This window comes from Nematolebias whitei, chromosome 2 (assembly GCF_014905685.2).
Source record: "Nematolebias whitei isolate Nwh7 chromosome 2, NemWhi1, whole genome shotgun sequence".
Lineage (NCBI taxonomy): Eukaryota > Metazoa > Chordata > Actinopteri > Cyprinodontiformes > Rivulidae > Nematolebias > Nematolebias whitei.
The window spans coordinates 38,507,044-38,532,479 of record NC_056499.1 but is presented as its reverse complement, the minus strand read 5'-3'; the positions used below and the strand labels follow the sequence as shown (position 1 = coordinate 38,532,479).

The window sequence follows — 25,436 nt, the reverse complement described above, 5'->3', positions numbered from 1 at the left end:
ACATTAAAATGTGTCATTTTAAAAGTAGAACTAACTCAACAAATGGGCTCGTGTGTACACGAAAACCCCATATGCTCTTGATCGTGCCTGACTTTTTAAGGGCACTACATGTAGTCATGAGTTTTTATGTAAAATAAATGCACTTGGTTTCTAAAATTATCATTTTTAACTTTGATTTGAACCAACGAAAAGCAAGCTTTATTAAACATTAAAGCACATCATTTTAGTAACGCATATAAATTTATAACATTAGTAGAAGTTAGCGGAAATGGTCTGAAGTGAAGCGATAAACAGATGGATGATAGAGTTTAAAATGGCCTGAAGCTGTCAAATTTAGCTTCAGTGAAAATATTACATTGACATAAAACACATAAAAGAAAGGTTTGAGTCTTAAACCTTAAAAATAGCTGTTGAAATTGTTTTGATAATTCCCTCAGATGAGTTAAAGTTCTCCTTTTCCCATTTCAGATTGACGCTCCCCGACTCTGCTAGATGATGGATCCTGTGGTGCTCAGCTACCAGGACAGCCTGTTACGGCGCTCCGATGTCTCCTTACTGGAAGGACCTTACTGGCTTAACGACAGAGTGATCGGGTTTGCCTTCGAGTATTTCGCCAGCGAGCGCTTCGGCGTCCTGGGCGAGTCCATTATCTTCATCAGCCCAGAGGTCACACAGTTTATCAAGTGCGCTTCTTGTCCTGATGAGTTAGCTATTTTCCTGGAACCGCTGGATCTCGCCTCTCGCCATTGGGTCTTCTTAGCTGTCAATGACAACTCCAACCAGACGGCCGGAGGATCCCACTGGAGCCTTTTGCTCTATCATCAGAGCTCCAACCACTTTGCACACTACGACTCGCAAAACGGCAGCAATTCACTGCACGCTCGACGTATCGCCAGCAAGCTGGAACCTTTCCTGGGTGCGGGGAGGAAAGCGCTGTTTGTGGAGGAGCCCTGTCCATCGCAGCAGAACAGTTATGACTGTGGCATGTATGTTATCTGCATTGCTGAGGCCTTGTGTGAGAAGGTCAGGCTGGAGGGCTCACCTCGCCTCCCTGTGCAAATCATCACCCCAGCCTACATTACCCAGAAGCGGGCCGAATGGTGCAGACTGATCCAGACTTTGGCTCAGAACGACCTCTGCCGCTCTGTTTTTCCTCTAGCACGTTGACTCCCTGCTCTATCAGCCCCCACATGAATACTGCTGGAGAACGTGAATGCACTCCTTTAATACAGTATATACCTTCTTAATATATTTCTATTACAATCTCTATTTTAGTGTAAAAGTACAGCAATGTTGGAATCAGTAATGCTTGAGAGAAGAGTTGGTGTCGTGTGAATCTGAATGCACAGCAACGTAAAACACCAGCATGCCTATAAAACTAAAATGCGTACGTGCTTTGTGAAGCTGGAGAACATGTAGGAGAGGAAGCACTGATTTTTATTCTCAACTTGGGTAGTTTGGAGCGAATGTAGAAATGTTTACACAGATTTATTGCTCAGGGTCATTTGAAATGAACTGAATTGACAATAAGAATGTGCACATTTAGCTGGCGCCTACGTAATGTTCTTGTAATCACTTTGTGTCTCTGTTCAAACTTTCTACATGGAAACTGATGCACTTTGGTGTGAGGCTGAGACGTGCGCCGTGTGCTTGTTTTTGGGGACAAAGGGCATTGTTGAGTGATGGAATGTGAGTTATGTTCTCATAGCGTATCAAACGTGCTGTCTGATCTGATAAAAGTGGCTGTTGTCACATTTTTCTGAGGAGAAAAAAATGTTTTCTGGTTTTTATTGAAGGTCGACTGTCTTCTAACTTTGTGTAAAGGTTAAACTGTTATAGTTCGGCTGCACAATACGTCAAATCATTTTAAATTTAAATGCTTAGAAATGATTATTTCCTATATTTGATGCTTTTATTATATTTATAATGATACATTTTTGGCTTAATCCAGAACAGACCTAAAATAAATAGTTTCTTATATTGTTTTAAAATGCGCATAATACTATTAGAATACACACATGGATTTCTAACATTAGCTGTAATCAGCGAGGGCCTCGGTCAAAAGCAAACACTTTCCAAGTGTTACAGCATTTGCTGCTTGAACATCTGTAAATATTTAGTAACAATAACTTACAATCTTTAGTCTTGGCTGAGATTTTGTTAAAACAGACGAGAGGTGCTTGAATCTGAATCGTTGAATCTGTTCTTCACTGCGTTGACCGATGGAAGGCCAGATAAAAATAAAGTTAAAATACTCTGGGAAAAGATGTATACTGTAGTCTAAAGAAAATAATTTAACCAAAATAGTATTTAATTCTTTTTATGACCTTTACTTTCTGGGGGGAATAAAGTTCAGTAACATGGACTGTATATTACCTCCTTTTACCTCGAGCACTAATCTTAAATATTGGTAAGCATGAGTATTCATGTCCAAAATATATATTTTTTTAATACCAGCCATTCTTTACCCACTTGATCCTGTTCACAGTTGTGAGCTCCAGCAGGTACTGGACGAGTGGTGATGTTCACTCTGGACAGATTACCAATCCAGATGTTATTATCGTGTAAACAGTACATACAGTTAGGACATTTGTGTTTGGTTGGTTGATTTTTCTTGTAACGATGTTTGGCAATAAATGATACCCCTGAAAAGCCTGTTTATTTCCTCTAAACAGAGCTACATTTGTTGTAAATATGTTTGTGGCTCGAGCAGCAGAGTACAGTTAGTGAAATGAAAAAGTTGCCAAATATTTGCCAGTATCAAACAGTTCATTGTACTATTGCCTCTTGTTTTACCACATAGCAACTCTTAAGTTCTACTAAACCAAGTTGCAGCATTGTTCAAAATAAGCCCTATAGTACCTCATAATAAAGACCATTTTCCACAAACGGTGATGTCAGAGACTGGCTGTGAAGTGGGCATCCAACAAGGTGAGATTCTGCAACCAGTAGCAATGCCATAACTACACTGTCTGGGACCATGACTCCAAGATGATGATGTTCATTCACCCCCACAGAGTGGGTGCTCTCAGAGACTACCTCCAGAATTTGGAAGTGAAGAGTATGGAATGGCCTGCCAGGGGTCCTGACCCCGTCGCTGTTTGTTTCAGAGTGACCAACACAACCACCTTGGCTAACTGACAACAAATAATGGTTGAGAATGAGATGCCATCTCAAAGCAGTGTGTGAAGAAGCTGGTTAGCAACATGAAGAGGAGGTATCAGGCTGTTGTGGCTGTGTATGGTTCTTCCACATGCTACTGAGGGCCCTGTTTATTAAATTGTCAATGTCTCTGCTTGAGACTCAATCAACCACACCAAGTGAATCACTCAGTTGTGAGTGAGCAATAGCTATTCCTTTTTTTAATCAGTTAATTGCACATTTTCATTCCTAGAATATCTGCATATTATTCATCAACTTGTAATCTGGCAGTCTGCTCAGCTCTCCTTTACATTCACCCCGTAGCCACACTAATGCTTGAATTGTGAGCTCATCTTCACCCCTCGGGTATATTTAATCCAGTGTAACCAGTCTGACAAACCTTAAGGGATTACTGTTGTCTTCATTAATGCCACAGAGCTGGAACATTCCCACATTAGTAACAAACTGCATTAAAGAGACAAAGCGCCTGAGGAAATATGCTGATACTCACAGGACAACAGATCTTGACCAAGTTTTACTTATTTTTCCATGTCTTTTTTTATTAGGTGTGGTTGATTGAGTCTCAAGAGACATTGACAATTTAATAAACTGGGCCCTCAGTAACATGTGGAAGAACCATACACAGCCACAACTGGTGGTTGTTCAATTCGAGTCCAATTTGTAGTATTAATTCCACTCTTATTTTCTTCCTGTTACCCACAATTGACATTTAAGTCCTACACATGTTTTCATGTGGTTTCATTCAGCAACAAACTGGATTATTGATTATCTCAATTCTCCTGGACCTGTTAAGTGACTTTACATTGCTACTATGATAACCTAAATGCTATGCTAACAAATCCAGACTAGGTAACACACTGAAGCTAAATGTCATCAAAAAACAGTACATTAGTAACTACCTAAGTACAAGTTCCTCTTGGGGGTTAATAAAGTAGTATTTGAATTGAAATTAAGTTATATAAAACAATAAATATAAGCATGTAGCATTAGCAAAAGTAAAAATGAATAATGTATGTTCGTTTTAACTTTTTAAATATACTGTTTTAGTTTTTCCATTGACTCAAGTACTTTCTGGTTCAAATATACAGTAATCTTATAAAAATTATGTTTGCTTCACAGATTGTATAACTCTCTGAAGTAAAGTGAGACTGAGTTGATCTCACTGCCAAAGGTGAGCGATAATGTGTTGGTTTTGTGTGCATTCATCTGTTACCAAAATATCTCCTGAACCATAGAATTTATTGATAATATTAATAGACCCTCACTCACACCTAGGGACAATTTAGAGTTACCAATCAGCCTAACATGCATGTTTTTGGTCTGTGGGAGGAAACTGGAGTACCTGGACCAGAGAAACCCCACGCATGCACAGAGAGAACATGCAAACTCCACCCAGAAAGGTCCTGGGCCAGGATTTGAATCGGCAACCTTCTTGCTGAGAGGCAACAGCTCTTCCAACTGCGCCACCGTGCCACTCTCGGCGGCCGAGATGGTGTAGAGGTAGGGCAGCCGGCTTGGGACCCGAAAGTCCTAGGTTCGATCCCCAGTCACTGCATATCACGTGGTGTCTCTGGGCAGCACACCTCATCCCCAAAATGCCCCCCGGGAGCATTCAATAGCTGCCCACTGCACCACCTGGTGGTGGATTGGTTAAATGCAGAGACTAATTTCGCCATTGTATGGAAACATACAGTGCTGACATTGAGATTGTAAGGATCCTACCCTGCACCCTGCCTTTCTCTCTCCTCTACACTCCTAATTGGCTCCAGCTGCAGATGATCAACTCAACACCCATGAGGAGTATAAGAAGATTCAGGAACCACTCTGCAGGCGCTGGGACACTGCCTACCAACGGTAGTTGTGTTCTGGCCAGTTATTCAGTGATATTTGTAAAAACTAATATTGTGTTTTTTCCTCTGCGCTTCCTCAGAGTTTGGATCTTGCTGTACCTGCCCTGCTTGAGTTCCATGTGAACTGAGACTCCTCCTGCCTATCTACAATTGCTGGATGCCTTCCGCCACTTGCCTAAATCTACTTGTTGCTTCACCTTGTGCCACTGGACACCATCTGGACATAATACCTTCACATTCTGTTTCCCTGCTACACACCATAAGAATTATTCAACAAGATATATTCTTATCCAAACCACAGCCCTTTAAATTACCGCTCTCTCCCCAGGTGTTCCCGTTTCCCTCATTGATGTTTTATTTATCCACCAACCTGTAAATAAACACTTTAAATTATTATCTGAGTCCTGGTGTCTGTTCAGTTCTGGTCTTTCATTCTGGGTACACCGCAATCGCTACAGTGATGACATTATTATTATTATGAACTAACGAACAGACTTTAATGAAAGTTTCATAAAGCAGTCATTGGATATAAATCTACAACACATTATCTCTTGGTATCAATGGTCTCCTAAGACACACTAAGTCTGTTTCACAGATATTGAGCTAAGTGTCAATGTGGTAGTAGCTGACAATCATTCACAACACATACTTTAAGCTCTAGCAGATTGTGTGACACCACATTAATTCATATTGCAAACGGCCATAGCTCCACCATTTCTCAACATAAGATGATCTTAGTTTAAAACTCTGAGGTCAAAGACAGCAGGCCAAGTTGACTCCAATGGTTCAGTGGTAGATTTAACTGGATAAACATGAATGTTTTAAAATACAAAGGTATAAAATATTGGTTAGGTACTGTAACCCCAGATTCTATGAGTATAGGCACAGCCCTTTGAGGCTGTTGCTAGTGGGTTTATCACTTCGCACGCAGCGCAGCACTGAAAACTTTAGTCCACGCCCACCTGCTGTGTGGGCCTCACCCCTGTCCGTATAAAGTACGGTAAGGCTGGGTAATCGGCTCCCAAATAGCTTTTTTCTTCAGCCATTTAGGAACCAGTGAGGCCCAGAGCTTAAAGGGCTGCGCCTACACTCACAGAATCTGGGGTTACAGTACGTAACCAACGTTCTATTTTGTATAGGCTTTGCCCTTTAAGGCTATCGCTAGTGAGTTAAAGGCGAAGCAGGACATAGTCTATGCCTCACTGGGTCCATTCAGACACAACATGAAGCACCTGCTTGCACAAAAAAACGTTTCATCACTCAGCCTCAGGCTGTTTTTAATGACAGAATTTTAAGTGAAACCTGATCTAAAGGCTCAAAAGGAGCTTTGATCAGAGCACACAGGACCATCACCAGGTCCCACTGTGGAGCTAGCGGACGTGACACAGATCTGCGTCTCTGTACACCTTTCAGAAAACGCTTCATCAGTGGGTGGTTAAGAACTGTTCTGTCACTGACCTCATGACAGGATGAAATACCTGCAGCATAAATTTTGATTGTGCTGAACACTAAATTTCTGTCCATCAGTTACTGTAGAATGACCTGCACGACTTTGAGGCAATTCTGGTCTACCATCCGGCGTCCCGGGGGGGTGGGGGGAAGCGGTACACCACCAACACTGTTTATACTAGGGTTGGTGTGCTGATGACCTCAACTCGGGATGTCATGGGTCGGTGGGCAGAATACTTTGAAGACCTCCTCAATCCCACTGGCACATCTTCCACTGAGGAAGCGGAGCCTGTGGATTCTGGGTCGGGCCCTCCAATCTCTGGTGCTGAGGTCACTGAGGTGGTTTAAAAGCTCCTTGGTGGCAGGGCCCCAGGGGTAGATGAGATTCGCCCGGAGTTCCTTAGGGCTCTGGATGTTGTAGGGTTGTGTTGGCTTAAGCGACTCTGCAATATTGCGTGGACATCGGGGGAAGTTCCCCTGGATTGGCAGACCGGGGTGGTGGTCCCCCCATTCAAAAAGGGGGACCTTAGAGTGTGTTCCAACTACAGGGGGATCACGCTCTTAAGCCTCCCTGGTAAGGTCTATTCGGGGGTTCTGGAGAGGAGGGTTCATCGAATAGTCCAACCTCGGATTCAGGAGGAGCAATGCGGTTTCGTCCTGATCGTGGAACACTGGACCAGCTCTACACTCTCAGCAGGGTCCTGGAGGGTGCATGCGAGTTTGCCCAACCGGTCTACATGTGCTTTGTGGACTTGGAGAAGGCGTTCGACCGCATCCCTCAGGGAACCCTGTGGGGGTACTCTGGGAGTATGGGGTACTGGGCCCTTTGATACGGGCTGTTAGGTCCCTGTATGACCGGTGTCAGAGCCTGGTCCGCATTGCCGGCAGTAAGTTGGGCTTGTTCTCGGTTAGAGTTTGACTCTGCTAAGGTTGCCCTTTGTCACCGATTCTGTTCATAACTTTTATGGACAGAATTTCTAGGCGCAGCCAAGGTGTTAAGGGGATCCGTTTTGGTGGCCATAGGATTGCCTCTCTGCTTTTTGCAGATGATGTGGTCCTATTGGCTTCATCAGATCGTGATCTACAGCTTTCGCTGGAGAGGTTTGCAGCCGAGTGCTACACGGCCGGGATGAGGATCAGTTCCTCCAAATCCGAGGCCATGGTCTTGAGCCAGAAAAGGGTAGAGTGCCGTCTCCGGGTCAGTGAGGAGGTCCTGCCCCAAGTGGAGGAGTTCAAGTATCTTGAGGTCTTGTTCACGAATGAGGGAAAAATGGAATGTGAGATTGATAGGCGGATAGGTGTAGCGTCTGCAGTGAAGCGGGCACTGTACAGGTCTGTCGTGGTGAAAAGAGAGCTGAGTCAAAAGGCGAAGCTCTCAATTTACCGATCGATCTACGTTCCTACCCTCATCTATGGTCATGAGCTTTGAGTTGTGACCGAAAGAACAAGATCTCGGATACAAGCGGCCGAAATGAGTTTTCTCCGCAGGGTGTCTTGGCTCTCCCTTAGAGATAGTGTGAGAAGCTCTATTATCCAGGAGGGACTCAGAGTAGCGCTGCTGCTTCTCCACGTCAAGAGAAGCCAGTTCAAGTGGCTCGGGCATCTGGTTAGGATGCCTCCTGGACGCCTCCCTGGTGAGGTGTTCTGGACATGTCCCACTGGGAGGAGACCCAGAGGAAGACCCAGGACACGCTGGAGGGACTATGTTTCTTGGCTGGCCTGAGAACGCCTCGGGATTCCCTCAGAGGAGCTGGCCCAAGTGGCTGGGGAGAGGGAAGTCTGGGCCTCCCTACTTAAGCTGCTACACCCGCGACCCGACCCCGGATAAGCGGAAGAAAATTGCGCTTATACGCTTGGGAGCTACGAGGATGACTGACAGTTCTTCCTCCCGGACCCGGTCCAGGGTCCGTGATATCAGCAGGACTGGAGGGAACGCATAAAGGAGCATTTTTGGCCACAGGCTGTGAGCGAAGGCGTCCACTACTAACGGTGGGTCGTCTTGTGAGCTCACTGAGAACCATAATTGACACTGGGCGTTCTTCCGTGTAGCGAACAGATCCACTGCTGCTCGGCTGAACCTGCTGCAAAAACTGAGAGATCAGCTCGGGATGGAGGCTCTAGTCTCTATGGCGGGGACCACCCCTCGACATGATATCCGCTCGCCTGTTCAGTACGTTGGGAATGTACACTGAACTGATGAAGAGCAGGTTTTTGTGTGCACAACAAAACAGCTGTTTCGCGATGCGTAACAGTTGGACTGAGCACACGCCTCCCTGGTGGTTTATGTAAACTGCCGTCACCTTGTTGTCTGTGAGGATCAGAACATGCTGATCCCGCAGCAGGGGGCAAAATGCTGAGTCACGTTTCAGACTGTGAAATTTTCTAGCACATTTATGTAAAGCAACATGTGGTCCAGCCACTGTGCTCCCGCTGCTTGGGACAGACACATTCCTCCCACAGTTTGAAAGGAACGCGTCTGTGAAAACTGAGATGTGTGACGTAGGCCTGCTGATGGGAACTCCCTCTGACAGAATGAGGGGGTCTCCCCAGTGATTCAGATTGGTTCTCACGGAGGGGGGCACAAAGATATGCTGCCTCTTCTGGTGCACAGGATCTATGCGCAGGCGGGTGAACCATCTCTGAAAGCGTCTCATGTGAAGTAGGCCCAGCGGAACCACAATGTGGGCCGCTGACACCGTCCCAGGAGTTGCATGACTGGCAGAGCTGTCACTACTCTGCCAGGTTTGACATGGCGGAACTGAACTTACAGAGCTTCTGCTCTCGGCTGTGATATGGGCTCTCATTGTGGTTGAGTTTAGCTCCACTCCCAGATAAACGATCATCTGGGACGAGCGAATGGAACTTTTCCCAGTTTATAGAAAACCCAGGTTTAGCAGGTGTAATGCTAGTGTTTGGTCTGCGTAGCTGCTTCCTGCCTGGACTGATCTAATAAAAGCAGATCATCCAGATAAAAAATAATTCTCATTCCTGCCATGTGTAATGGCTGCAGAGCCGTCTCCACGCATTTTAAGAACGTGCGTGGGGCGAGGGTATAACCAAACGGTAACCTGTTGTACTGATACGGAATCCCCTGAAGGAGAAAAATGCAGGAATTTTCTTTGTTTCAGAATGATGGAAATGTGAAATTATGCGCCCTTCAGATCTATGGAGGTGAACCAGTCATTCTGGTGAATCCAAAAAAGTTCAATCTGGTCCTCTGGACATTCAAAAAAACAAAAAACAAAACAAAGCAAAAAAATGTAGAAACGTTTCGTCTCTCATCCGAAAGACTTCCTCAGTCTGAGGTGCTGTATTCAGCTCAGTCTCTTAAATAGCACCTTCTCAGAGTAGATCAACCAGTTTGCTGCTGACAACCAAAACCAGCTGCTCACATGCTCAAGAAGGACCATCAGCCTAATAATGGATCATTAGTACACTGATGGCTGTTTACTATTCACAGGGGGTTGAGTGATTCTAGCAATAACAGCATTGTAAGAGGGGGACAATTGACAGTTGTTATTGTTAGTATCACTCAGCCCTCTGTGAATATCAAGCAGCCATCAGAGCACTAACCAGCTATTGTTAGGCTGATGTCTCCTTTTACATTTGAACAGCCAGTTTTGGCATTACCAGCAAACTGGTTGATCCACCTCGAGAAGGTGCTGTCTATAAAACTGAGTTTGTTGCAGCTCCTCAGACTGAAGAAGTTTTTTGGATAAAGGATGAAATGTTTCAACAAAGAAGAATCTGTCCAGAGGACCTGTTAAAACTACTTGGCACATTTTTTACTTGAAGCCAATGTTTCTTAAAATGACACTGACTCCAAACATCTTTAGCTCCAGTAAATTCTTCTTTCAAAAAATTCTCAAGCAAATTGCTTTAAAACCATATTTTTCAACAAAGTTTAGTCTGCAATTACATCCTCCTTTTGATAGTCATGTTAGTGCCATAAGAAATATTCAAATCAGCATTAAAAGCACAAGTACCAAAGCTGATTTATGATTGTTTTGAATATATGACCTGACACATACCTGCACTGAATCTGTGTACATAAATAAATGTTGCTCTGCTGCTGAACTCCCTCAGCGATGTTCTTCATCAACGTTGTGTATAATCAGTGTCAGAGCAGCAGCTGTGGTTTCTTCTCCAGAACCCTCAGGTGCTTCATATTTACCTGTCAGATGAAGACTCCCTGTAGCATGAACATACACAAACACACAATCCACACAGCTCGGCAACGTTAGCTCAGACAGTCTGTGAATGCATCACATAAAATCTGTTTTCACCTAAAGTCAGTTTGACTAAAACAGTCAGCGCCCCAGGAAAAAAAAAACATGGCGGTTTTTCCTGGTAACACGGTAACATCCCAGAATGCACTAGTTTTACATGTGCTCTGCACGATGTGTGGAAGTAGGTCAAAGTACAATATCTGGGCTGAAAAGAGAAGGCAGGAATTAGATGTTCCTCTTGAAGAGAAGCAGCATGGGTCCTGAGATAAAGGCCCCCGATGGGCTCCTCGTTGACAAACTGAACCAGTAACAACATTCAGACGTGTGCTCAGACATCATTACTCCACTGGATCAGGTGGTGGCTGTCATGAAGACTGACCCCTGGAAGAGCAGAAAACTGCTAAGCAAATTAAAAAGTATATATCCAATGAGCAAAGGCACAGTTGAAGGTGTGTTTCATATTTAATGTTCCCCGAATCTGATTGTGAAACAGCAGAACAACGAGGAACACGTTGGAAACTCTTTGACCTGGTAATATGGTGTGAATCATGTTTGACTTTCTCTTGGAAATCAGTAAAGTAGAAACATGTGTTTTTTTTTTTTTTACTGTGATCAACAACTCCACACAATTCCTGAAGTCCAATACTTTTTGGTTTTAACATAATTTGGAGAATGCTTTGGGTTATTTAAATTTTGTAAAACAGAGATTGAAACAGGCTGCCTATTTTCTTGCTTTATAGCAGGGGGACCTCCAGAAAGTTTTCAAATGGGTGGCCAGATATGGGGCCCACTATTAATCTTGGGGTGGCACACCAAAAAATAAAACACCATAACAGAATTGTAAAAGTTTTAATTTGCCGCTGTCATAAAATATACTGCAATTTTACTCAATCCCCTATTGATATACAGTAGTGTATGTCTATTTTTAATTAATTTATTTACTTTACAGTTTATTTTACTAAGAACAGCATTGCTTGCCCATTTTGGTGGCACCCCAGGTTTTTATGAAGACTTTACATCTTCTGTAGTCATTAGATTGATCCAACACAGTTCAGTCAGGTCATGTGGACGATTTCTTTTCTTCCTTTTTTTTTTGTTTGTTTTGTTTTGTTGAGATATTTCATCCTTCACACAAGCAGTGCACACTCACATAGTGGGCCAACCAGTTTTCTGGTGATAAGATGGTTTCTGGGGCCCACCCTCTCCCCCTTCAACTCCTCTGAGGCAGCCATAGCCAAAGTGGTTCAAAACACCAAAGTTCATGCTCAATAATCCAGGTAAAAATCTAACAAAGTTCAGTCAGGTCATGTGGATGGATTTTTTTTTTGCTGAGACGTTTCATCCTTCATCCAAAGGACTTCATTAGTCTGGGAGAGAGGGCGGGCCCCAGAAACCATCTCATCACCAACAAACTGGTAGGTCCACTATAGGAGTGTGCTGCATGTGGGACTGAGTTTGTTTGTGGCTCCTTGGACTGATCAAGTTCTTTGGATGAAGGACAAACATCTCAAAAAAAAAAAAAAAAGAAACCGTCCAGATGACTTGACTGAATTTGTTGGATTTTTTACCTGGATTATTAAGCAAGAACTTTGATATCATGAGATTGGTGTTGATAGTTTCATGTGATGCCCTGCAAGACAAGAATTAAACCTGTCTTGTTCTAGTCCCTAAACATTTTGAGTTAAAACAAGCTAAAACAACTTGACACTCTGTTACTACCTGTAACAAACTAAACATTGTAAATAAAATAAACTTTTATAACGTCCACTGTTTGTCTTGGATAAAGCCAACACTGAGGCCCGAGTGACTCGTGACTGGAACATGCAGGCTCTGAGTTACAAAGGGCCACAGATTGTTCATGGATGGGACTGCTGGGGTGAATTAGCCATTGCTGGGAGGAACTGGAAGAAATCCAACTGACTTATGAGACTCAGATGCAGAGAGGGGGAGACAGACGAGAAGATGGGAGTGAAGAATCAAATGAAAAGCTCCACCACTACCTTTCACACAGACAGTTAATCCAATCAGGAAGGTTTGAACCTGAAATGTTTTTTTTCTCATCAGGAACTCCAAAAAAAATAAAACTTTTATAATGAAACTTGCAATAAAGCTGAAAATTAACCAAGAACGTGTCATGTTGATGAATGACAGAGCTGTAGCTGTTTTAGTCAAACCTTGAAAGTAATATCAATCTCAAGCAGTCTTGCAGATATGGTTGAGTTACCACAACAAATTTCATCTGTGCTTTGTCAAGCTAACATGACAAACAACCAAAAACACTGATCGCTCAATTTCTGGAGAGAATCAGACACAAAACTGCAGAAACTCTTTTCAGCCACATCCTGTCATGTAGATAAACATCGGTGTGGGATGTTTTGGATCAGATGGTGGCTGTAGAATGGGTGTGAACATGTCACTCAGGCAAATGAGCGCACTAAAACATAAATAGTGTCTGGCTGGGAACACCGGGGTGTGTCTGTGGTGGCGGGCGGCCTCCAATAATCAAAACCCAGTTGAACATGCAGCCACAGCACTTTGTGATCTTCTGAGGCAGCAGATGATTGAAAAGAGCTTTACCAGTGAAACACTGAGGTGACCAGTAAATGATGGTGTTAACCCAAAGTCAGGGAGATGAAATCCACTGTTTTGCTGACGACTTACAGGTTTATCTGCCTCTCCAGCTACCAGCCAGGTCGTTAATCGGACTTTTTCGGAGCTGTGCAATCAAACATCAAGTTAAACTACCTCAAAGTACACAAAACTAATTTTATTTTATCTCTAAAATCTCATCTCTTTAACAATTATTTCAGTATAAATGGGTTGTTGAAACTTTATTTGCGGTTCTGGGTTCAATCGGAGTATACCGATTGAACCCAGTTGTTAAGAAGAGTTTTTTTTATTAAACCCTAAATATTCTCAGGAAGTCTACATTTCATTTGCATGACTTTGAAGCAGTAATTCCTGTCTTCATAGGGCTTGTTTGGATAACTGTAACTTTCTATCTGTTGGTCAGTGATCTGTGGTCACATCAAAACCTGCTGGCTCAAAAAGATGCATCAGGAAGCAGATGACGTGATCGTATCACAGCTGGACTTGTCTCTCTACGCTGGATTTATCTCCATTTCGAGATGCAGTTTTTAAATCCTTTTGCTAAAAAGAGTTTAAAAGGTTTCTTTCCACTTCTTCAAACCTTTGCCCTGAAGCCAGAGCGCTGAGGTCTACAAATCAACTGCTTTAAGACTTGAGGTTGGAAGCAGCTGAAGTTTCCTCATCGCATCGTGGAGACGAGCAGATTTTGTGTTCAACGCACATTCTCATGACTGAGCTCAATATGTTGTGGAGAGACAGGCTGGAGGAGGTCAATGAGAAGAAATGAACAAAGAAAGGTAAATGAACTGTACTCGTATAGCACCTTTCTATCTCTAGACACTCAAAGCTCTTTACAACGCAACTTGTGCCCTTTACCCATTCATGCAGCACTCTACTAGATCTATACAAATAATAATCAGTGCTTTTAGATCACATTCATACACAGATGGGACACACATCGGAGACAATGAGGGGCTCAGTGTCTTGCCCAGGGACACTTCAACGTGTGACTGCTGGTGGAATCAAACCCCCAACTCTCCCATTGGAGGACGACTGCTCTAACCACTCAGCCACAGGTGCCAGAACTGCAAGAACTGTTGAATAATTGTAAAAGGAGTAGAACCTGGTCAGAGTTGACCCATGGAAGATACGTGTTAAGTGTGACTTTGCTCATGCGTATAAGAAAAAAGAAGAAATGCCCCTAAAGTGTTCAAATGAATTGTGCATGTCAACGTCAATGTATTTATGTAGTACATAAAAACAACAAAAGCTGACCAAAGTGCTTCACAATTTCATCAAATTAAAATTAAAACAAGAAAGAAGAAGAAGAAGAAATTACATGTTGTGTCACTAAGGAAGCACAAGAAAGTTAACAATCAAACACAAGAACAAGAAGCATCAGCTCTAACTGGCTCTCAAACTCTGCCTGAATCAAACACCAGTAAAAACCATGAGTCTTGAGCAAAGATTTAAAAACGACTCAACAGTCTAAGAAAAAAAACGATTACACAGTTTTGGAGCAGCCACCGCAAAAGCCCAATCACCTCTGGACTTCAGTTTGTATCAAGTTACTGCAAAAGTTTTATATCGCTGTCATGAAAAGCATGATTCTTTGCCCCCGCTGTTGGCCGGAGTTCTATCTTACATGTGTCGGGCACCACACCCCCCTCGCTGGAGAAGACGTCACCGGCGTCGAGGTAAACGCGGCGGGCTCTTGGTGAAGCTGAGGACTAGTTTGGCAAAATCACTGGGAATCTTCCTCTCCCAGCTTGGATCAGTCCCTGGACTGTATGCTTCTTGGCGCTCCTTGGACCCTGTTGATTCCTGGCTGGTACCTGTTATCGATTCGGATCAACGCTTCTTTCCTCCACGTCTCACTCCTCCACATCTGCGCTGGCGAGGTGCCAACCTCGGAAATCTGCGACACCTTGCACGGATTACTCCTTCTTCTGCTTCGCCGGACCCAGTTCCCATCAGGATAGGTCTGGTAAATGCAAGATCTGTTATAAACAAAACTTTTATCCTGAAGGATTTTTATTCGTCCCAGGGTTTGGACTTTCTCTGCGTGACTGAGACTTGGATTTCTCCGGGTGAGTCCAGTGTTTTTTCAGAACTATTACCCCAAGGTTGCTCATATTTTAATACTCCAAGGTCCTTGGGTCGTGGAGGAGGTTTGGCGATTATTTATAAATCAAGATTCGACTGTAAGCAGCTGTCCCTCCCGACTGCGTTTTCTACTTTTGAACTGAGCATGTTTGAGTTGGGCTGCACTCCTCCGCTTCTGTGCGCCGTCATCTACCGGCCTCTTAAGTATAATAAGGACTTCATACGGGACTTTTCTGATTTCTTGGGTGATTTTACGTCCAAATATGAGCAAATTTTAATTCTTGGAGATTTTAATATTCACGTGTGTTGCACTGGAAAGCCGCTGGTGAAGGATTTCTTGGATGTAGTGGATGCTTTTGGCCTCACTCAGTCAGTGAAGGGCCCAACCCCTGAACGTACACACACCCTGGACCATGTTTTATCTTATGGTTTATCTATTCTTAACTTGGAAATTGGTGATGCATTGTTTTCAGACAACATGCCTGTTTTATTTGATTTTATTCCTGTTTCTAAACCTGTTAAGTCCTGTGCTCCTGCTCGACGCAGCCTTGTTTTTAACTCGTCCTCTGCTGCCCATTTCTCCACTGTCTTTAATCGTTTAGATTCACAGCTCTCTGTCTCTCAGCAATGAGGAGCTTTCCTTATATTTTGATTCTTTATGCCATACTATATTGAATGATGTGGCCCCGATTAAAACCAGGTGATCAAAGCCAAGATCAGACCCATGGTTGAGTGACCATACCCGTGCCATTAGACAGGAATGCAGGAGAAATGAACGCAAGTGGAGAAAGGACAGACTCCAAGTCTCTTTTGATATACTGAGAGAGAGTTGGCGTCGATATCAACGAGCTGTGAAAACAGCCAGAGTAAAATATTTCTCTGACATTATTGCTGCTAACTCTCACAACCACCGTGTTCTTTATAATACAATCAACACTGTTCTCAGTGCACATGAACCGGTCCCTCTTCAAGCATCCAGAGAACTTTGTGATAAGTTTCTTCATTTCTTCTTGGACAAGGTTATTAACACTAGGGCTTGTATCTCTTTTCCATCCCGTGACCCTTCCATCCCAATCCCCTGTCCTGCTGTGTTTGATCATTTGGAGCCTATTTCTCCCTCCTATCTAGAGAAACTTGTCACCTGTATGAAATCATCGGGTTCTCCCCTTGATGTTGTTCCTCCATGTTTTCTTAAGGAGGTATTTTCTACTGTTGGCTCCTTTATCCTAAATGTGATCAACAGCAGTTTGATGTCCAGTGTGGTACCAATCAATTTTAGACATGCTGTGGTGCAGCCATTTTAGAAAAAACCTGGTCTTGATCCATCATCTTTGTCAAACTCTAGACCAATCTCCAAGTTACCCTTTATATCCAAAATTTTGGAAAAAGTTGTTTACACGCAGCTGAAGGCATTTTTGGATGAATTAAAAATGTTGGAGGTCTTCCAGTCTGGTTTTAAAATGTACCACAGCACTGAATCTGCTCTTTTAAGGGTTTTTATTGACATATTTTTAGCACTGGATTCTGGAAACTGTGTTTTACTTGTGCTTTTAGATTTAACAGCTGCTTTCGACACAGTCGACCATGACATTCTCATCTCCAGACTGGAACAGTGGTTGGGCATCACTAGCTCAGCTCTGCAGTGGTTTAGGTCCTACCTTTTTGATAGAAGTTTCAGTGTGATGATGGATTATTTTACCTCTGCTTCTGCTGCCCTCCCCTGGGGGTACCCCAGGGCTCTATTCTTGGTCCTCTCCTGTTTTCTCTTTACCTTCTGCCACTGGGTTCTATTTTCAGAAAGCATGGTGTGCAATTTCATTTACATGCAGATGACTGTCAAGTATACTTCCCTTTGAAACAAAATGGTTCCACTCAGTTTCTCCTGGACTGTCTTGATGACATTAGAGGATCGATGGCACTTAATTTCCTCCATTTTAATGAAAAGAAGACTGAGGTTATGGTCTTTAAATCCTCTGGCCCTAGCAGTTTCTCCACCTTGGATTTTTCTTCTTTGGCCCCATATGAAAAATCCATTTTGACAAATTTAGGAGTGAAAATGGACCCCTGCCTGCCATGTCAACAATGTGGTTAAGTCCTCTTTTTTTCAGTTGAGGCCCCTGTCAAACATCAAGCCCCTCCTTATAGGCACCACTTAGAGACAGTAATCCACGCTTTTATTACTTCACGCCTGGATTATTGTAACTCTGTTGATCGGAGTTAGCCAGGCCTCGCTCTCACGGTTACAGCTGGTACAAAATGCTGCTGCATGATTTTTGACTGGTACAGGCAGGCGTGAACATATCACTCCAGTTCTGATGTCCCTTCACTGGCTTCCTGCCCATTTTCAAATTCATTTTAAAGTTCTATTGTTTGTTTTTAAGTCTTTGAACGATCTTAGTCCCTCTTATTTGTCTGAACTACTTCACTTTTACATGTCATCACGTGCTCTTAGATCCTCTGGCCAGATGATTTCAGCAGTCCCGAAAACCTTTAAGAAATCCAGAGGAGACGGAGCCTTTTCAGCTCTGGCTCCTAAATTGTGGAATGAGCTGCCGCTGGAGGTCAGGCAGGCCCCGTCACTTTCTGTTTTTAAAACTCGTTTAAAAACACATTTTTTTCCTTTGGCTTTTAACCTAGAGTGAGTCAGCATCTCTGTCTTAATGTTGTATTTTTTTACTTGTGATGTTCTGATTATTTTTTTAATATATATTTAGGTGTTTTTATTGTTTTACTATGTTTTGTTTGTTTTTAATTTTGTACAGCACTTCAGACGGCTGCTTGTTGTATTTTAAGTGCTTTAGAAATAAATCGGTATGGTACGGTAAGTTCAAGAATATTTATTATCCCCAAGGGGCAATTTGTTTCCCAGTCGATATAAAACGTCCATACTAGATAAGACATTAAGACAGAAGTCATCACTGTTTGTTGAGAAGTTTGATCACTACAGAGTTTTTCAGTCTGTTTGTTCTACATCTAGGCAGCAGATCCTGCATCCAGATGGAAGCAACCTGAACTCACCATGGAGTGGATTCATTCAGCCTTTATTTAGACGGGTTAATCCCAATGAGCCTCGAGGACTCATTTACAAGAGAGACCTGAATGATCAGGATCTGCCAGAATCAGCCTGACCTTCTTCACGGACATCCAAGAGAAACTGGTTGTGACTGAACCTGCTCAGTTTATGTTTTAATTCGTTATGTTATTGTGAATATTTTTTACTGATGTACTAATGACTGATGTTACAGCCCGTTTAATACTCAGTACAGCCCTCGGGTCAACCATGGTTGCTTTTAAATGTGTTATAAAATTAAACTTTGGAAACTGATGTATGAAAACAAAATCATACGACTCTGTGAGAAGGTTTATTTAAACAGCAGCACCAACTGCTGATCCCAGCAGCAACGTTCAAACACATCTGGGACAGTTTATGAAAGTAACAGATACATTTTATGGAAGAATACAGGAACGTGTCTGGAGCAGGACTTAGAAGAGTGTTACATAACATCACAGACGAGTGTGAGATGCCGTCATTTTATGGTTTCAGACTAAAGTAAAATATATCCATGACACGTGTCTGATTGAATCTTGTGCAAGAAGAAAACACGAGGACTTCTGCATAAAAATGCAGATAGCCCCTCTTCATGAACGCCTCAGCTTCTTGTTTCTGTGGATGCACTGAATGCACCACGGAGGTAATGACTCCTTGCAAACCCTCCAGTTTGGACTGTGTGATGATTTTACGTTGCATGATGTAGACCATCACAGTGATGTTACAGTCCGCATTCTCGCTCACACTGGAGGGGTCAAAGGTCGCTCCAGGAGCATTCAGACAGACAACACGGCTCCCTGCAGGAATGGGCGAGGCTGCAGCCACTTTGTATGTCCAGCTGAGACTGATGAACCCGACTAAATGCTGCACGCACTGACTGACATTACAAATGGTACGTAATGACAAATATTGTCAGAAACTCCAGGTTAAGTGGGGACACCAGTAAAATGTTAGCAATTTTTTAGACTCCTAATTTTGCGACGTCTGTAGCTGTAACAAATATTTAAACATTTTGTGAGCATCCTATTTGAATTTTAATTGTATTTAATTAATTTAGTACAGAAAATACCATCAAAATGCAGAAAATGTTGATAAATTCTTGCATGTTGGATTTTAAACTTAATTTAAAAGCTATGTTGTGTTTAATTTCACTTAAAAGTCCTTCAAGGATGTAAAATCATCTTATTGGGCCAGGAGGTCCTGAGTTATAACTAAAGAATAGATTAATACGAGACAAAAAACGATTTTATTTTAAATAAATATATATAAAAATTATAACAATCTAAATGTTTAATTTTAAAAAAGTTTATTTGATTTATTAACATGAGACAAAAATGCTTTTTGCTAATATATTAAAAATGATAAAATAATCTAAATGTTTAATTAAAAAAGTTTATTTGATTTATTAATATGAGACAAAAATACTTTTATGCTAAAATATATAAAAAAAATCTAAATGTTAAATTAAAAATGTTTATTTGCTTTATTAATGAGACAAAAGGCTTTTTGCTAATAAATATAATAAAAAAAATCTAAATGTTTAATTAAAAATGTTTACTTGATTTATTATGATATAAAATTATTTTTGCTCATTTATGTTTATTTTATTTATTAATGAGATAATAACATTTTTGCTTATAAAAATATAATCTAAATATTTAATAAAAATGTTTATTTGATTTATTAACATGAGACAAAAAGGCTTTTTTTTTTACTAATAAATACATATAAAAAAAGTCTAAATGTTTAATTTAAAAATGTTCATTTGATTTATTAATATGAGACCAAAATACTTTTTTGCTAATAAATATATCAAATTATAAAATAATCTAAATGTTTAATAAAAAATGTTTATTTGATTTATTAATGAGACAAAAACTTTTTTGCTAATATTTAAAAAATATATAAAAACTAAATGTTTAAAAAAGGTTTGATTTATTAATATAAGACAAAAATGCTTTTTTGCTAATAAATAAATTAAAAATCATAAAATAATCTATATTAACAAGTATTTATTTCTACACAAACCTGACAGTAGTGCGTCGCACCACGACACTCACTAGATGTCAGTGCAGCTCGTAGTGAAACAGTTCAGTCCAGTGACTCCAGTCCCTTCAGAAGTTGAAAAAAGTTTTTAAAAAAATTCTAAAACCTTAAGGAAACAATCAGGAACATTCAGTTTTATTGGCACATAGTCATAAAATGTACTTCTTTGATTTAGAAGAGTACTAATATACAAGACTACTTTGACCTCATTTCAACCATGATTCTTTTTTTTAATCCTTATTTTAGTATTGCATGGCACAAGGCTTTAAAGCTCAGTTGACATGTAAGTTTCTTGTGCATACACAGAAGTTTAAAGAGCATGAGAGTGCAAACACGTCTGACATGATGCACAAACTGGGAGCTACGACTCAACCAGTAGTAAACATCAGGTGAGGGTCAGGAAATGTGTGTTAGCTGAAAACTAAACAAAAGCTAATGAAAGAACTTTAATCCATGTTCAGATTGAAGTCTTCAGACAAAACGGCCAATAAACATTCATAAAGTGTGTGCATGCTTTTATTTCTGTTTCTTTGAGCTACAGTAGTGACACTTTCATGTTTCAAATGAAACACGGTTCAGAACAAGATTCGTAAGTTAGAAGTTATAAAATGTTGCTGAAAATCATCTCTTTTAAAATAAAAAGTTCAAGGATTAAAAACAAAATAGGAAAAACGTTTTAAAATAATTATCTGTGTTTATTGAGTGTTAATATTTTAGAAAATTACAGTTTTTTTTATAGTGACGCTTTTAAACTGAGAACTGAGTAACCGTGAAGAAAAGTGACATCAGCCCTTACAGACATAATTTATCATCACCGAGGGCCGAGTTTGGACATTTAACTGCAAGTTAGTGACTTACTGCGAGAATTAAATTAAATTAAATTCCATGGTTGTTATAAAACTAAAACAGAAGCTACAAACTGTTACCTCAACTTTGCTACCAATTTGATTTAATGAATCAATAAAACATCTTAGGACAACAGCATCCAGTCAGAAGCTCCCAATCTTCTTTGAAATGTAAAAAAAAATAACTAAAAACAAAAATTATTGATGCAATAAAATATAAAAACATTTCTTTTTTTTTTTTTTTCCATCTAAGTACTGTAAGACCATGATTAGGTGTTCTTCTTCTATAAATACCTTTACAATGATAACAGAGTACCATTAATAAACCATTAAAGTTGCTATGGTTGAAACTACTGGACTTGATTTTTAAATTGCATAGTCATAGTTCGGTGCTTTCTACTGAAAATAAAACTATTCAGTCAAAACTTGTAACACCAATGCCCCAAAAAAATCCCCGAAACGTTCCAGAAATTTCTTTACAATCAGTCGTTTTCAAGTATCTCATTCATCGCTCCGTCCTCAAACACCGTCCGACATCCGTCAGAGCCTCAAGCAGCAGATTCAACTGTCTTTTTAAAGTACTTTCTACACTGAAGTATGAAGTATGGTGCGGTTGAAGGTGACATGTCTGTGAGAGGAACTGCAGTCCAGCTGGATCTAAATCTACGTTCCTTTCAGACAGAATGTTCAGCCTCTCGTCTGCGAGAGATCGCTGTTAGGAAGTCGCTCCTGTGCGCGACGGTTTGTTGGCTGCCTGGTGTCGTGATGATGAAGCTCCTTTTTATTGCTGCTCATGTGGCTCCATGAGCTGGTCCTAAATCTGCACAGGCCATCATCATCAGCTCCGAGCACGAGGAGACACAACCAGGACTGACGGTCTGCTTCACCAGAGAGCACTGGTTATCTGCAGGACGGAGCAGCCGGGTTATTCACAAAACCAAAAAGATGGATTTACAGGTTCTCCAATCTTCACGTTTTTTGTCTGTTTTCATGAAGAAAAGAAAAAGAAAATGACCGTATTTTTCGGATTATAAGGCGCAATAAGTGAAACAAAACAGTCAGATAAGTCCAACTTTATTCAACTCATCCATAATAACTCAACATTGTTCAGTTGTAACACATAAAATCAATTCAAGGTCAGTAAACACAACCAGAATTAACACATAAGGCTCACTGTCAATTTTTGAGAAAATTTAAGGATTTAAAATGCGCCTTATAGTCAAAAAAAAATATGGTACACTTTAAACATTTGGGTACATCATACGATGTGGACAAATTCACAAAAAATGATACATTTCCTCATGAACAACAATAGAGTCTTAAAAAACCTGCCGTGTTCAGAGCTCTATTACTCAGACTTCACAGCAGAAACATTATTTAAAGTTTAAAAACTTACCGAACGTTCAGTTTTACATGTCTGAACTGACATTTTGAAGTCTTTAATGCTTTTATTTAAAACAAAACTGCAGTTTAAGTTTTAAGATTTTTCCACAGAATGTTCAATTGACCATTAATGATGTTACACTAACGTTTGAGCTCACTGAACTTTTCTAAACTTTGTAAACACTTCTTACTGCAAAATCATTTTAGTAAACAAATTATTCATGAAAATGTAGGCGCGTTTGTTTTCTTTCCCTGCTACTGAACAAAGTTGGGGTTCTCAGATCCCCTCAGAGTGCACACACATACTTCCATAAACTTCAGATATAGTTCAGCTCAAATTTTTATTTTTAAAACAGGAAGTGAAGGATCGTTTTAACTGGTCATATCCCAACATAAAAACATAAAAACTCACATGTGGCCACTGGTTGCTTACAGTTCAAGAATTAAAAAAAAAATAAAAACAATCTATAGTTTTCTATAGTTTATGATGGCTCATTTGGTAGAGCTTCTCAGCGAGAAGATTCAACGTTCTTTATTGTCATTTGCATCACAAGTGGTACATAAGGTGGAATGAAATTGTGTACTCAAGTTCCCAGTTATACCCAAAAATAACAAAAATATAAGAAAGAAACAGCATACAAGGGTCTAAGATATACGTTAAACAACAATAATGCAATGTAATACCGTGTATTAAACAGCAGCCTGAACATGAGTCTGTTGTGAGCAGATGGGTATGAATACAGCAGCTTAAGGTAAGAAATCAGCAGCATGGATAATCAGCAGCACAGATAAAGTGTCATTACAGTGATTTTCCTGGTTAGGGATTTATGAGTATTACAGCTTCAGGGAAGAAGCTGTTCCTCAGAAAAGGTCACCGGTTCAAATCCCAGTCTGAGGACCTTTCTAGGTGGAGTTCGCATGTTCTCTCCGTGCATGCGTGGGTTTTCTCCAGGTACTCCGGTTTCCTCCCACAGACCAAAAACATGCATGTTAGGCTGATTGGTAACTCTAAATTGTCTCTAGGTGTGAGTGAGAGAGTGAATGGTTGTTTGTCTCATTTGTCTTTATGTATCTCTGTGATGGACTGGAGACCTGTCCAGGGTGTCCCCCGCCTCTCACACAGTGATAGCTGGATACGGACAACAGTGACCACTGTGACCTGAACAGGAATGATGGGTAGTTTTCATGCAGAAACTGTTTGTTTGAGGCTTACTTTTTAGTGTGTGTTTCTATCTGTCTTAAGAATGCCGTCATGGGGTGACAAAAACAGTTATGTGGTTCACAAAAACATGTTATAGCAATACATTTAATATGGTTTAAATGTAAATATGCATAAAACAGTCTAATGCCTGTCGACTTATTCCAACTTAATCACCATATTTGCTTCATCTTTGTTAGATAGATGTTGTTTCCCATCTAGAGCAAAACAACAACAACAACAACAAAAACAGAAGTGTGTTACCTCTCTCTCAGGGGCAGGTTGGGGTTACTGAGGAACGACAGCTGCTGCTCCAGACTGCACACCCGAAATGCCAGGTAGCACGATGACATGATAAGCAGAATGATGCTGATGAGAGAGGAGACGATGATGAGATTCATCTGTTCTGAGCTGTAATGTCTGTTTATGAACACTGGGCGACAGCGTTGGACTTTTTATTATCAACCCAACATGAAACAACAGGTTCAGTCTCCTCTGAATGGCCATGAAGAGCAGACACAAATGTCTGAGGTGACTTGTAAAAATGTTTAATATGTTCTTACTTTTCATAAGACCAGTGGTTTTAATCATCGCTCTAAAACAAAACTGGATGAATAACATGAAAACTAAATATTTTTTGTTTAAATTTAAATAATTTTATATAGAACAAAGTCCATGCTCAATAATCCATGTATACAATCCAACATTTTTCAGTCAGGTCATCTGGACAGTTTCTTTTTTTGTGTGTGCTGAAACGTTTCACTTTCGATCCAGAAGGCTTCATCAGTCGAGGAAACACACAACAAAACTGATTCTTCCCCCAACAGCTTACTCCAAAGTGGAACAAACCAGTTGAAAGCAACATTATTGAGCATGGACTTTGTTGTTTTCAACCAGTTTGACACGACTGTCAACAAGGAAGAGGGCCAGCAATGGAGGAGGGGCGTACCAAAGAGACCATCTTATCACAAGCAGAACAGGTTTGTTCCACTTTGGAGTAAGCTGTTGAGGGAAGAATCAGTTTTGTTGTGTTTCCTTAACTGATGAAGCCTTCTGGATCAAAGGCGAAACGTTTCAGCACAAAAAAATAAACTGTCCAGATGACCTGACTGAAAAATGTTGAATTTTATATAGAGGTTCATACTTTTCATTACATATGGATACATTTATTTATCATTTAATTTACAGTCCTGTGGTGCTATCATCCTTATATGCAACTATAAATACAACTATTTGCTAAGTTTAATTTCATCACCAAAGCACCTGCTTTTATCATGTTGTTTGACTATTTAGCTCAAAGACATCATTTATTGTATTATTTATAATACAGTGAATAATGTAGGCCTTATTAAAAAATTACATATAAATCATTTTTCACTAGAAAATGTTTAATTGTGGGAAAAGTACAAAATGGGTTTTAGCTGCTCTGCTCCTGTGCTGAGTCCAACTGAATCACCCATTTATTTCTCCATGTTAACGCGTAGTGTGTGTGTGTGTGTGTGTGTGTGTGTGTGTGTGTGTGTGTGTGTG

At 40.8% G+C, this 25,436-nt stretch overlaps 2 protein-coding genes across 2 annotated transcripts in view; one reads left to right on the top strand and one right to left on the bottom strand.

The window, feature by feature from the left end:
- Window positions 1–492: 492 nt before the first annotated feature.
- senp8 (SUMO peptidase family member, NEDD8 specific) lies at window positions 493–1,311 on the top strand. Its single transcript, XM_037697676.1, has one exon. It carries the CDS (start codon window positions 493–495, stop codon window positions 1,165–1,167), a length of 675 nt encoding a protein of 224 aa, XP_037553604.1. The 3' UTR covers window positions 1,168–1,311.
- A 22,855-nt stretch (window positions 1,312–24,166) lies between these two features.
- LOC119424126 (GRAM domain-containing protein 2A-like) overlaps window positions 24,167–25,436 on the bottom strand; it is a 975,280-nt gene continuing 974,010 nt past the window's right edge. Inside the window, 1 exon segment of the mRNA XM_037691597.1 lies at window positions 24,167–24,317. Coding sequence (XP_037547525.1) covers window positions 24,167–24,317 — 151 coding nt within the window.

Excerpts from the sequence above, each read along its gene's own strand:
- senp8 (XM_037697676.1), top strand. The coding sequence starts at position 493 with ATGATGGATCCTGTGGTGCTCAGCTACCAGGACAGCCTGTTACGGCGC.